This window comes from Oncorhynchus mykiss, chromosome 25 (assembly GCF_013265735.2).
Source record: "Oncorhynchus mykiss isolate Arlee chromosome 25, USDA_OmykA_1.1, whole genome shotgun sequence".
In the NCBI taxonomy this organism is placed as follows: Eukaryota; Metazoa; Chordata; class Actinopteri; order Salmoniformes; family Salmonidae; genus Oncorhynchus; species Oncorhynchus mykiss.
Genome location: NC_048589.1, coordinates 37,412,730 through 37,427,981, shown reverse-complemented (window position 1 = coordinate 37,427,981; position 15,252 = coordinate 37,412,730). Strand labels below are relative to the sequence as shown.

General features: G+C 44.9%; 2 protein-coding genes across 2 annotated transcripts in view; both read left to right on the top strand.

Annotated features, from left to right (window-relative positions):
• Window positions 1-4,651, top strand: part of LOC118944268 (NADH-ubiquinone oxidoreductase chain 5-like) — an 8,019-nt gene extending 3,368 nt beyond the window's left edge. The window contains exons 3-7 of the mRNA XM_036962734.1: window positions 1,456-1,486; window positions 2,330-3,257; window positions 3,316-3,648; window positions 3,811-4,122; window positions 4,214-4,651. Coding sequence (XP_036818629.1) covers window positions 1,456-1,486; window positions 2,330-3,257; window positions 3,316-3,648; window positions 3,811-4,122; window positions 4,214-4,651 — 2,042 coding nt within the window. The remainder of the gene's footprint in view (window positions 1-1,455; window positions 1,487-2,329; window positions 3,258-3,315; window positions 3,649-3,810; window positions 4,123-4,213) is intronic.
• A 699-nt stretch (window positions 4,652-5,350) lies between these two features.
• LOC118944226 (guanine nucleotide-binding protein G(I)/G(S)/G(O) subunit gamma-2) overlaps window positions 5,351-15,252 on the top strand; it is a 33,760-nt gene continuing 23,858 nt past the window's right edge. The window contains exon 1 of the mRNA XM_036962553.1: window positions 5,351-5,574. The gene's annotated coding sequence lies outside the window, so the exon portion shown is untranslated. The remainder of the gene's footprint in view (window positions 5,575-15,252) is intronic.

The window sequence follows — 15,252 nt, the reverse complement described above, 5'->3', positions numbered from 1 at the left end:
ACAAAATTTACATTATCTAAATCAGCTACATCTACAGTTGAAGTCTGAAGTTTACATACACTTAGATTGGAGTAATTAAAACTTGTTTTTCAAGCTCTCCACAAATTTCTTGTTAACAAATGATAGTTTTGGCAAGTCGGTTAGGACATATACTGTGTGCATGACACAAGTAATTTATCCAACAATTGTTTACAGACAGATTTATTCACTTATAATTCACTGTATCACAATTCCAGTGGATCAGAAGTTTACATACACTAAGTTGCCTGTGCCTTTAAACAGCTTAGAAAATTCCAGAAAATAATGTCATGGCTTCAGAAGCTTCTGATAGGCTAATTTACATTCTTTGAGTCAATTGGAGGTGTGCCTGTGGATGTATTTCAAGGCCTACCATCAACCTCAGTGCCTCTTTGCTTGACATCATGGGATAATCAAAAGAAATCAGCCAAGACCTCAGAAAAGAAAATGTAGACCTCCACAAGTCTGGTTCATCCTTGGGAGCAATTTCCAAACGCCTGAAGGTACCACATTCATCTGTACAAACAATAGTACGCAAGTATAAAACCATGGGACGCACAACCGTCATACCGCTCAGGAAGGAGACGCGTTCTGTCTCCTAGAGATGAACGTACTTTGGTGCGTAAAGTGCAAATCAATCCCAGAACAACAGCAAAGGACCTTGTGAAGATGCTGGAAGAAACAGGTACCAAGTCTATATATCCACAGTAAAACGAGTCCTATATCGACATAACCTGAAAGGCCGTTCTGCAAGAAAGAAACCACTGCTCCAAACCGCCATAAAAAGCCAGACTACGGTTTGCAACTTCACATGGGGACAAAGATCGTACTTTTTGGAGAAATGTCTTCTGGTCTGATGAAACAAAAATAAATCTGTTTGGCCATAATGACCATCATTATGTTTAGAGGCTAAAGGGGGAGGCTTGCAAGCCGAAGAACACCATTCCAACCGTGAAGCCCAGGGGTGGCAGCATCATGTTGTGGGGGTGCTTTGCCGCAGGAGGGACTGGTGCACTTCACAAAATAGATGGCATCATGAGGTAGGAAAATTATGTGGATATATTGAAGCAACATCTCAAGACATCAGTCAGGAACTTAAAGCTTGGCCGCAAATGGGTCTTCCAAATGGACAATGACCCCAAGCATACTTCCAAAGATATGTCAAAATGGCTTAAGGACAACAAAGTCAAGGTATTGGAGTGGCCATCACAAAGCCCTGACCTCAAAATTTGTGGGCAGAACTGAAACAGCGTGTGCGAGCAAGGAGGCCTACAAACCTGACTCAGTTACACCAGCTCTGTCAGGAGGAATGGGCCAAAATTCACCCAACTTATTGTGGGAAGCTTGTGGAAGGCTACATGAAATGTTTGACCCAAGTTAAACAATTTAAAGGCAATGCTACCAAATACTAATTGTGTAACGCACTTCTATGCGCAGTGGGTGCGGAGTCAGGCGCTCGAAGCAGAGGGTAAAGGACAATGTTTTATTCCGGCACAGGAAAATGGTCACCCCAAAATACCAGGCGCAATAACAAGACCGGCCCAAAACCAGGACACAACCAGTTCGAGAGAAAAACAAGAAAAACGCACAACCACAAACATGTAAAATAACCCCACACAAAGAGCAGGCGGGCATTACCGGCTTAAATAGCCCAACTAAAACCTAAACAAGAAACAGGTGTAACCAATAAGACAAAACCATCAGAAAAGGGAAAAGGGATCGGTAGCAGCTAGTAGACCGGTGACAACGACCGCCGAGCGCCGCCCGAACAGGAAGAGGAGCCACCTTCGGGGGGAGTCGTGACAAATGGAGTGTATGTAAACTGCTGACCCACTGGGAATGTGATGAAAGAAATAAAATCTGAAATAAATCATTTTCTCTACTATTATTCTGACATTTCACATTCTTATAATAAAGTGGTGATCCCAACTGACCGAAGACAGGGAATTTTTACTAGGATAAATGTGAAAAACTGAGTTTAAATGTATTTGGCTAAGGTGTATGTAAACTTCAGACTTTAACTGTACATCAGCTACATCAGATACATCATCCACATCTACTACATCATCTACATCAGCTACATAATCTACATCATCGACATCAACTACGTCAGCTACATCTACATCATCTACATCAGCTACATCTACATCAGCTACATCTACATCATCATCAGCTACATCTACATCAGCTACATCAGCTACATCATCTACATCATTGACATCAACTACATCTACATCATCTACATCAACCACATCTACATCAGCTACATCAGCTACATCTACATCATCATCAGCTAAATCATCTACATCAGCTACATCAGCTACATCAGCTGCATCATCTACATCATCTACATCAGCTACATCATCTACATCACCATCAGCATCATCTACATCAGCTACATCTACATCAGCTACAGCTTCATCAGCTACATCATCTACTTCATCATCATCTACATAATCAGCTCCCTCTGCTACATCATCTACATCAACATAAGCTACATTATCTACATCATCATCAGCTACATCAGCTACATCATCATCAGCTACATCATCTACATCATCATCAGCTACATTATCTACATCAGCTACATCATCATCAGCTATATCAGCTACATCATCATCATCTACATAATCTACCTTATCTACTTCATCATCAGCTACATCATCTACATCATTATCAGCTACATCATCATCAACTACGTCTTCTATATCATCATCAGCTACATCATCTACCTTAGCTACATCATCATCAGCTACATCATCTACATCACTTTCAGCTACATCATTTACCTTAGTTACATCATCATCAGCTACATCATCTACATCATCATCAGCTACATCATCTACATCATCATCAGCTACATCATCTACCTTCACTACATCATCATTAGCTACATCAGCTACATCATCTACCTTAACTACATCATCATCAGCTACATCATCATCAGCTACATCAGCTACATCATCTACCTTCACTACATCATCATCAGCTACATCATCTACATCATTATCAACTACATCATCATCAACAACGTCTTCTACATCATCATCAGCTACATCATCTACATCAGCTACATCATCTACCTTAGTTACATCATCATCAGCTACATCATCTACATCATTATCAGCTACATCATCTACCTTAGCTACATCATCATCAGCTACATCATCTACATCAGCATCAGCTACATCATCTACCTTCACTACATCATCATCAGCTACCTCTCTACATCATCATCAGCTACATCATCTACATCAACATCAGCTACATTGTCTACATCATCATCTGCTACATCAGCTACATCATCATCAGCTACCTCACTACATCATCATCAGCTACTTTATCTACATCAGCTACATCATCATCAGCTACATCAGCTACATCATCATCATCTACATAATCTACCTTATCTACTTCATCATCAGCTACATCATCTACATCATTATCAGCTACATCATCATCAACTACGTCTTCTATATCATCATCAGCTACATCATCTACATCAGCTACATCATTTACCTTAGTTACATCATCATCAGCTACATCATCATCAGCTACATCATCTACATCATCATCAGCTACATCATCTACCTTCACTACATCATCATCAGCTACCTCACTACATCATCAGCTACATCATCATCAGCTACATCAGCTACATCATCTACCTTAACTACATCATCATCAGCTACCTCACTACATCATCATCAGCTACATCATCTACCTTAACTACATCATCATCAGCTACATCATCATCAGCTACATCATCTACCTTAACTACATCATCATCAGCTACCTCACTACATCATCATCAGCTACATCATCATCAGCTACATCAGCTACATCATCTACCTTCACTACATCATCATCAGCTACATCATCTACATCATTATCAACTACATCATCATCAACTACGTCTTCTACATCATCATCAGCTACATCATCTACATCAGCTACATCATCTACCTTAGTTACATCATCATCAGCTACATCATCTACATCATTATCAGCTACATCATCTACCTTAGCTACATCATCATCAGCTACATCATCTACATCAGCATCAGTTACATCATCTACCTTCACTACATCATCATCAACTACGTCTTCTACATCATCATCAGCTACATCATCATCAGCTACATCATCTACCTTAACTACATCATCATCAGCTACCTCACTACATCATCATCAGCTACCTCACTACATCATTATCAGCTACATCATCTACCTTAGCTACATCATCATCAGCTACATCATCTACATCATCATCAGCTACATCATCTACATCATCAGCTACATCATCTACATCATTATCAGCTACCTCACTACATCATCATCAGCTACATCATCTACATCATTATCAGCTACATCATCTACCTTAACTACATCATCATCAGCTACCTCACTACATCATCATCAGCTACCTCACTACATCATCATCAGCTACATCATCTACATCATTATCAGCTACATCATCTACCTTCACTACATCATCATCAGCTACATCATCTACATCCTTATCAGTTACATCATCTACCTTCACTACATCATCATCAGCTACATCAGCTACATCATCTACATGCAAAGATGGAAAAAGCCATGGGTGTCACTGTCATCTGCTCTTAAATGATGTGTTTGTTTACAGTATTTGTCTATTTACAGTCTGTATTAGTTGACATTATGTGTTTGTTGACAGTCTGTGTTTATTTACATTATACGTTTGTTTACAGTCTGTGTTGTTTACAGTATGTGTATGTTTACAGTATGTGTATGTTTACAGTCTGTGCTTGTTTACAGTCTGTGTATGTTTACAGTATGTGTATGTTTACAGTCTGTGCTTGTTTACAGTCTGTGCTTGTTTACAGCCTGTGTATGTTTACAGTATGTGTATGTTTACAGTCTGTTCTTGTTTACAGTCTGTGCTTGTTTACAGTCTGTTCTTGTTTACAGTCTGTGCTTGTTTACAGTCTGTGATTAAAAAGACAGTCAAGCCTTTTCCTGTGGCCCCACAGAAGCAGTCTAAGTGTCAAACAGGGAGAGAGAGAAAGAAGGGGGGGGAAGAGAGAGATGTACGGGGAGGGAGTGAGGCAGAGAGGAGAGGGGCTCCTACTGGCTCCTTGTAGGCACAGTGTAGTGTAGTGTTGGTGCTGGCTGAAGGGTAGAGATTGAGAGCAGCAGAGGGGAGGGGAGGGCGTATGTCAGCTGGATCAGCAAGAGAGAGCAGCTAGAGAAGGAGGGGAGGGGAGACCGTATGTCAGCTGGATCAGCAAGTGAGAGCAGCTAGAGAAGGAGGGGAGGGGAGGGGAGGGGAGGGCGTATGTCAGCTGGATCAGCAAGTGAGAGCAGCTAGAGAGGGAGCCACAGCACAGTGAAAGAGTGTGTGTGTATGAGCCTGCCTGCCTGCCTGCCTTCCTGCTTGCTTGCCTGACTGACTGTGTGTGTGTGTGTGAGCGAGAGAGAGAGGGAGAGGGAGAGTCAGGGAGCTTGTGGATACTACTCCACCAGACTGCATGTCTCTGGCATCACTAGGGGAGCAGTCCACACATTACAGAGGTAAGACACACATTGCCACCATATTCTAACCATGTATTGTTGGCTTTCTCTTTGTTTGGTTGTAAGAAAAAGGATTGTTAGGGAGTGTCTGCTTCACAGTGGCGGTGGGTCTGTTGATTTACAGTCAGTGGTTGTGTCAGTGCTGCAGGGGAGAAAAAGGTCTGTTCTGTTCCCGTCTTCCCTTCAGCTGGTCTCTACATCATGTAATCCCCCTCTCTCTCGCTCTTTCCCTCTCTCTCTCTCTCTCTCTCTCTCTCTCTTTCCCTCTCCCCCCTCTCTCTCTCTCGCTCTTTCCCTCTCTCTCTCTCTCTCTCTCTCTCCCTCTTTCCCTTTCGCTCGCGCTCTCCCTCTTTTCCTCTTTCCCTCCCTCTCTCTATCCCTCTCTCTCTCTCTCTCCCTCTTTCCCTCTCTCTCTCTCTCTCTCTCTCTCTCTCTCCCTCTTTCCCTTTCGATCGCGCTCTCTCTCTTTCCCTCTTTCCCTCCCTCTCTCTATCCCTCTCACTCCCTCTTTCCCTCTCTCTCTCTTTCTCTCTCTCCCTCTTTCCCCCTCTCTCTCTGTCTTTCCCTCCCTCTCTCTATCCCTCTCACTCCCCCTTTCCCTCTCTCTCTTTCTCTCTATCCCTCTCACTCCCTCTTTCCCTCTCTCTCTCCCTCCATCTCCCTTTTTCTCTCTCTGAGGTGGGTTTTGCATTTACTGCCTTTGGATTTCTGATCTCTGTGTGTATGTGAGAGAGCGAGGGATTGAGAGAATGGAATGTTTTCATTTCACATTGGACAGGTCTGTTATATGGAGAGGGATAAATTAGGAGCATCTGTTTAGGGAAAATTTGCATGAGTGGGGGAAGAGAGAGTGAGACGGAGAGAGAGAAGGAGGTTGGGGGGAAGGGAGAGGACTGGAGGATAGATGCTGCTGGAGACAGGGGGGGGGGGGGGTCTGAGAATGGATTAGGAATCCCTCAACCCTCCCTTGGGTTCTCTGGTCGTTCCTATTCAGAAGGCAGTCACCGTTCGGTACTATTGTAAAATATCAGCTGACCACAGGCTGAGCTGTCCTCTCAGTGAAGCAGCAGGGTTAGTGTTGGCCATGTTGGATACATTCTCTTCTCTCTGGGAAAGGCTATATTTGGGAACACACACTGATACAAGCAGACATTCACGCGCACGGCCAGATTCACATTCAGATTTACAGACGCACACAAACACACACACACACACCTTCACACTGTCACACCCAGTCAGCCATGTTAGGTGTGCATGTATTACTATCTCCTACTGTATTTCACTGTGTGGTGAGAATGACCATGTTCTCACGTTGTTATTTTCTCAGGCGTCAGCCCTGATTACATTACACTGAAATGGTTTAACCGCTGAAATAGATGAGTGTTTTCTGCCAGGGTATTATAAAGGCACATAACAAGTCCAGCGTCATAATTATGCAACTGCTCCGTTACAGGCTGCTCAGCTCTCGTGACACAGAACAGAACAGAGATGTCGGAGAAGGGAAGTGTGCATATGTTTGTAGATATGTGTGTGTGTGTGTGTGTGTGTGTGTGTGTGTGTGTGTGTGTGTGTGTGTGTGTGTGAGTGCGTGTGTGTGTGCGCGTGTGTGTGCGTGCGTGCGTGTGTGTGTGCGCGTGCGTGTGTGTGCGCGCGTGCGTGTGTGTGTGTGTGCGTGTGTGTGTGCGTGTGTGTGTGTGTGTGCGTGCGTGTGTGTGTGTGTAACAGACAGACAGACAGACAGACAGACAGACAGACAGACAGACAGACAGACAGACAGACAGACAGAGTGTAAGAGAGAGGGAGACAAAAGACTTTAATAAAATGCTAATGATTTCCCAGTTAAAGACTTTTCCTCTCTGTCCACCGAAAACCCATTGTTGCTTTCCATTCCCAGCTGGACACTGCTTTGGGGTGTGGCTCTCTCTAAAACCGACTTACGACTGAGTCAGTAGCCATACACACACACACACACACACACACACACACACACACACACACACACTCTCTAAAACCCACTGACTGCTGAGTCACTGGCCTAGTTCTGGCCGGACTGGTAGAGATCAGGGTCATACATTATAGTTAGGGTTCTCATTATTGTGTCTGCCTCCCTGGTCAAAAGTAGTGTACTATATAGGGAATAGGGTGCCATTTTGGAACACATCCTGTGTAATTATTCCTGTAAGTAGAGAGTAATAACATTTTTTAAAAATGTTCTCATTGTTTAACTGTAGCCACTTACACCGTAGTAGCTATGAGTCAAAAGTCAATGAGACTCCCTGATGGGGACGTTAGCTCATCACAGTGATGTACTGCATATGCACTCCATCCAAATGGCACTCTATTTCCTACACATGGGCCCTGGTCAAATGTTGTGCACTAAATAGGGTTCCATTTGAGATGCGTCTGTGGTAAATGTGACACGTCATGTGACAGGTTGAGAGGAGGATATACAGTGCCTTAGGAAAGTATGCAGACCAAACTGTTACGTTACGGCCTTATTCTAAAATTGATTTCATTGTTTTTTTCCCTCATCGATCTATACACAATACCCCATAATGACAATTCAAAAACAGGTTTTTATAAAATGTTGCTAATTAAAAAAAAAAAAAAACTGAAATATTACATTTTCATATGTATTCAGACCCTTTATTCAGTACTTTGTTAAAACATCTTTGGCAGCGATTACAGCCGTGAGTCTTCTTGGGTATGATGCTAAAGCTTGGCACACCTGAATTTGGGGAGTTTCTCCCATTCTTCTCTGCAGATCCTCTCAGGCTCTGTCAGGTTGGATGGGGAGCGTTGCTGCACAACTATTTTCAGGTCTCTCCAGAGATGTTTGATCGGGTTCAAGTCCGGGCTCTGGCTGGGCCACTCAAGGCCAGTGGTGTAAAGTACTTAAGTAAAAATACTTTAAAGTACTACTTAAGTAGTTTTCCGATATCTGTACTTTACTTTCCTATTTATATTTTTGACAACTTTTACTTCACTACATTCCTAAAGAAAATATGTACTTTTTACTCCATACATTTTCCCTGACACCCAACAATACTCGTTACATTTTGAATGCTCAGCAGGACAGGAAAATGTCCCAATTCACAAACTTATCAAGAGAACATCCATGGTCATCCAAGTATATATGGTAATCCAAGTATATTTTAGAAATTGCATTTACTTCTGATACTTAAGTATATTTAAAACCAAATACTTTTAGACTTTTACTCAAGTACTTATTTGAGTCATTTTATATTAAGGTATCTTTACTTTTACTCAAGTATGACATTTTGATACTTTTTTCATCACTGCTCAAGGACATTCAGAGACGTGTCCCAAAGCCACTCCTGCGTTGTCTTGGCTGTGTGTTTAGGATCGTTGTCCTGTTGGAAGGTGAACCATTGCCCCAGTCTGAGGTCCTGAGCAGGTTTTCATCAAGGACTTCTCTGTAATTTGCTCTGTTCATATTTGCCTTGATCCTGACTAGTCTCCCAGTCCCTACCTCTGAAAAACATCCCCACAGCATGATGCTGCCACCACCATGCTTCACTGTAGGGATGGTGTCAGGTTTCCTCCAAATGTGACGCTTGGCATTCAGGCCAAATAGTTCAATCTTGGTTTCATCAGACCAGAGAATCTTGTTTCACATGGTCTGAGAGTCTTTAGGTGACTTTTGGCAAATTCCAAGCATGCTGTTATGTGTCTTTTACTGAGGAGTGGCTTCCATCTGGCCACTCTACCACAAAGGCCTGATTGGTGGAGTGCTGCAGAGATGGTTGTCCTTCTGGAAGGTTCTCCCATCTCCACAGAGGAACTCTGGAGCTCTGTCAGAGTGACAATCAGGTTCTTGGTTACCTCCCTGACCAAGCCCCTTCTCCCCCGATTCCTCAGTTTGGCTTGGTGGTCACAAACTTCTTCCATTTAAGAATGATGGAGACCTCTTGGGACCTTCAATGCTGCAGATATTTTTTGGTACCCTTCCCCAGATCTGTGCCTCGACACAATCCTGTCTCGGAGCTCTACGGACAATTCCTATGACCTCATGGCTTGGTTTTTGTAGAAAAATATCAACGATGATCAATGGAAACAGGATGCATGTGAGCTCAATTTCGAGTCTGATAGCAAAGGGTCTGAATACTTATGTAAATAAGGTATTTCAGTTTTTTATATCTAATAAATTAGCAACAACTTCTACAAACCTGTTTTCACATTGTCATTATGGAATATTGTGTGTAGATTGCTGAGAATTAAAAAAAAATATTCAATCCATTTTAGGATGAGGTCTTAACGTAACAAAATGTGGAAAAAGTAAAGGGGTCTGAATACTTTCCGAAGGCTCTGTTTCCACTACTGAACTACTACAGTACGATGCACTTGTATATCTTTCTATGCTGGTCAAAGACCATGTTTAAAATGAAGGCTATGCCGTAACGCTTCAGAGTTTATAAAAGGTTTGTTCTATTGAACATTCCGTAACAATTAAGCTATTTTAAATATATGAACAGTGCATTGGTCTTCCATGTTTAAAAATGTTATGACCAATTAACCCCCTTACCTAAAAGCACCTTCTACCTACTAAGATCTACTATCGTATCCTAGCAACACTTTCCTTCCTTCTTTTCTCTTCAAGGTAACAAACAACCAAAGGTACTGTATATGCTTTGCAGTCTTTCTGTCAAATTTTTGTACTAGCTCATGATTCTCTCTGGGTAGTGTATCCATATCTATCTAGACAGCATGCTTAGGTTATGTTTAGGTTATAAACTGTCCTGCAGACTCTAAACAAGTCCGGATGTTTGTAATAGTGTCTGTGTCCCAAAATGGCACCCTGTTCCATATTTAGTGCACTAATTTTGACCAGGGCCCAGAGCAACCTGTGCCATTAGGGACTCAGACGTGACTGTTAACCATCTAGCGGAGGGAGTCAGGAAGTGTTATTGGTGGCTGAGGAAGCTGTGTTTGTTCCTCCTCACCCAGAGCAACGTAGCATAACACTACATTCCCCTCACTGCTGACCAGTCCAACGCTGGTGTGTGTGTGTGTGTGTGTGTGTGTGTGTGTGTGTGTGTGTGTGTGTGTGTGTGTGTGTGTGTGTGTGTGTGTGTGTGTGTGTGTGTGTGTGTGTGTGTGTGTGTGTGTGTGTGTGCGTGCGTGCGTGCGTGTGTGTGTGAAAGTGTGTGTAGCAGATGCTATCTGGAACTCACTGCAGTCACTAAACATTGTACAGGAATGAGTTTGAATACCATTATGCGCAGTTGATGGCTACACTAAAGGTATGTGATCCTTATAGATGAAAGGAGAGAATTAGACCATATAACCAGGCAGTATCATCGACACGTCCCAAATGATCCCCTTCTTCCCCATAATGCTCTCGTCAAAAGTAGGGCACTAAGGAATAGGGGGAGGGGCTCTGGTCAAAGTAGTTTACTATGTAGGGAATAGGGGGAGGGGCTCTGGTCAAAAGTAGTGCACTATGTAGGGAATAGGGGGAGGGGCTCTGGTCAAAAGTAGTGCACTATGTAGGGAATAGGGGGAGGGGCTCTGGTCAAAAGTAGTGCACTATGTAGGGAATACGGTGCCATTTGGGATGAAGCCAACTCTTTGGCCTGGCTTCCAGCGAAGGGTATGATGCCAAGTAAATGAGAACAGTTAGAGAAGTATTTCCTGTTTATATCCACATACACAGTGCCTGCCAGGTGAGCTGGATCAACCAATTCCCTGTACTCCCATCAGGAGAACACCTTCTAATGCCAGAACATCCAATCAACTTTTCTTATTATTTGTTTTTGTGTCTTTGGGATTTTTGTATTACGTGACATTTTATTTGAAAGATATTTCGACTTAATGGATCATCTCTGCAACATTTCTAACATGAACGTAAACTTTTTCACCATTCATTTATAGTCCATCAGTCAAGAGCCCAAGGGATGCATCTACACACTACTGTACATTATTACTTCCTTTAAGGTAGGGTCAATCTATTGGTATAGAATTACATCTAGATTCTTCACGTAGTCTGTACACTGAGTTTACCAAACATTAGGAACACCTTTCTAATGCTGAGTCGAGGAGATGGACTCTACAAGGTGTTGAAAGCGTTCCACAGGGATGCTGGCCCATGTTGACTCCAATGCTTCCCACAGTTGTGTCAAGTTGGGTGGTGGAGCATTCTTGATACACACAGGAAACTGTTGAGCGTGAAGAAAACAGCAGCGTTGCAGTTCTTGACACAAACCGGTACACCTGGCACCCACTACCATACCCTGTTCAAAGACACCTGCTGCCCCACTCTGTTCAAAGACACCTGCTGCCCCACCCTGTTCAAAGACACCTGCTGCCCCACCCTGTTCAAAGACACCTGCTGCCCCACTCTGTTCAAAGACACCTGCTGCCCCACCCTGTTCAGAGACACCTGCTGCCCCACCCTGTTCAAAGACACCTGCTGCCCCACCCTGTTCAAAGACACCTGCTGCCCCACTCTGTTCAAAGACACCTGCTGCCCCACCCTGTTCAAAGACACCTGCTGCCCCACTCTGTTCAAAGACACCTGCTGCCCCACCCTGTTCAAAGACACCTGCTGCCCCACTCTGATCAAAGACACCTGCTGCCCCACCCTGTTCAAAGACACCTGCTGCCCCACCCTGTTCAAAGACACCTGCTGCCCCACTCTGTTCAAAGACACCTGCTGCCCCACCCTGTTCAAAGACACCTGCTGCCCCACCCTGTTCAAAGACACCTGCTGCCCCACCCTGTTCAAAGACACCTGCTGCCCCACCCTGTTCAAAGACACCTGCTGCCCCACTCTGTTCAAAGACACCTGCTGCCCCACCCTGTTCAAAGGCACCTGCTGCCCCACCCCGTTCAAAGACACCTGCTGCCCCACCCGGATCAAAGACACCTGCTGCCCCACCCTGTTCAAAGACACCTGCTGCCCCACTCTGTTCAAAGGCACCTACTACCATACCCTGATCAAAGGCACCTGCTGCCCCACCCTGTTCAAAGACACCTGCTGCCCCACCCTGTTCAAAGGCACCTGCTGCCCCACCCTGTTCAAAGACACCTGCTGCCCCACCCGGATCAAATACACCTGCTGCCCCACCCTGTTCAAAGACACCTGCTGCCCCACCCGGATCAAAGACACCTGCTGCCCCACCCTGTTCAAAGACACCTGCTGCCCCACCCTGATCAAAGGCACCTGCTGCCCCACTCTGTTCAAAGACACCTGCTGCCCCACCCTGTTCAAAGGCACCTGCTGCCCCACTCTGTTCAAAGACACCTGCTGCCCCACCCTGTTCAAAGACACCTGCTGCCCCGCCCTGTTCAAAGACACCTGCTGCCCCACCCTGTTCAAAGACACCAGCTGCCCCACCCTGTTCAAAGACACCTGCTGCCACACCCCGTTCAAAGACACCTGCTGCCCCACTCTGTTCAAAGACACCTGCTGCCCCACCCTGTTCAAAGACACCTGCTGCCCCACCCTGTTCAAAGACACCTGCTGCCCCACCCTGTTCAAAGACACCTGCTGCCCCACCCTGTTCAAAGACACCTGCTGCCCCACCCTGATCAAAGACACCTGCTGCCCCACCCGGATCAAAGACACCTGCTGCCCCACTCTGTTCAAAGACACCTGCTGCCCCACTCTGTTCAAAGACACCTGCTGCCCCACCCGGATCAAAGACACCTGCTGCCCCACTCTGTTCAAAGACACCTGCTGCCCCACTCTGTTCAAAGACACCTGCTGCCCCACCCTGATCAAAGACACCTGCTGCCCCACCCTGTTCAAAGACACCTGCTGCCCCACTCTGTTCAAAGACACCTGCTGCCCCACCCTGTTCAAAGACACCTGCTGCCCCACTCTGTTCAAAGACACCTGCTGCCCCACCCCGTTCAAAGACACCTGCTGCCCCACTCTGTTCAAAGGCACCTACTACCATTCCCTGATCAAAGACACCAGCTGCCCCACCCTGTTCAAAGACACCTGCTGCCCCACCCTGTTCAAAGGCACTTACATATTTTGTCTTGCCCCTTTCACCCTCTGAATGGCCCACATACACAATCCATGTCTCAAGGCTTAAAAATCCTTCTTTCACCTGTATCCTCCCCTTCATCTACACTGATTGAAGTGGATTTAACAGGTGTCATCAATAAGGGATCACAGCTTTCACCTGGATTCACCTGATCAGTCTTCGTCGTGGAAAGAGCAGGTGGTGTTAATGTTTTGTACACTCAGTGTATAGGCCAGCTGTAAGGCCACATGCACCCATTCACCAGCAGCCCTGTCCAGCTAGCTGTATCGCTACCCTCCATGGTCACTATTTCTCTCTCTAGCACCTGATCTAGAATCAGTCCTCTGTATCGCTACCCTCCATGGTCACTATTTCTCTCTCTCTCTAGCACCTGATCTAGAATCAGTCCTCTGTATCGCTACCCTCTTTGGTCACTATTTCTCTCTCTAGAACCTGATCTAGAATCAGTCCTCTATATCGCTACCCTCCATGGTCACTATTTCTCTCTCTCTCTAGCACCTGATCTAGAATCAGTCCTATGTATCGCTAAACTCCATGGTCACGATTTCTCTCTCTAGCACCTGATCTAGAATCAGTCCTCTGTATCTCTACCCTCCATGGTCTCTCTCTCTCTCTCTCTCTCTCTCTCTCGCACCTGATCTAGAATCAGTCCTCTGTCTCTCTGTCGCTCCACCATTACAATCCTATCCGTAAGACAGGCCCTAGACCAGTTGATGATAATAATAGCCTAAAATAGCCTAAAATAACCACAGACATAAGGCAATGGCCTGGAGAAAGGACCTTGCCTGCTGTCTCCTCGCATCCCAGGGGAGGCATCATTTCCTGGGCCACTGCCCTCACCCCTCCCCTAAACCTTGGAGCCCCAGGTTCTACCTCCTCCTCCTCGTCATGTAGAGCAGAACCAGGCTGGGCAGGACAGTGCCCGCTGAGGCCAGGGGAGGGCACAGATGTCTGGGGTAATCTAATAGTTGTGGGTTGTGGTCGTCTGACTGTGATGGGGACACTATAGGACAGCATCTCTTTGTGCACCGACGTTCATATCGAGCATCATAGAAACAAAGATTGTGTCTCAAATGGAACCTTATAGTTGGTTGCAACTCCTTTGGTTGCATTCAAAATAACACCTTATTCCCTATATAGTGCACAACCCCTATGGGCCCTGGTCAAAAGTAGTGCACTATGTAGGGGATAGGGTGTTATTTGGATTGCAGCCTAAGGAGTTCTAAATAATCTAAAAATAGTCTGGAATCCTAACGAAAGGAAGGAAGTGAAGAGACAAGAGAGGTGTGTCCTCTCGTTATTTGACTCTTTTAGAACACACCCATATCAACATCGATCACAACTCTGTCCCATGAGTGTACAAGACAGGGAAAAATCTGAAATGTGATGTCTGGGACGGATACAGTACAGTAGGAAGGCCTGCAGGCCAACGACTACAGACTGTATAGAGAACTACACTAGTGGAGGTAGCAGAATGAATCATGTTGTCATTAATCTGCTTGCTAAGCTTCTGACTTATAGTTATTATTCTGAAGCAAGCACACCATTTTTCTGAAGGAAAAATTCTAGTTTCTACTTGTTTTTACTCTTTGTGCATGTCGTCATCATTGTTGAGTCATGCTCCCAGGCAGAGCAGAGTAGTAGGATTTGGACTGAGAGT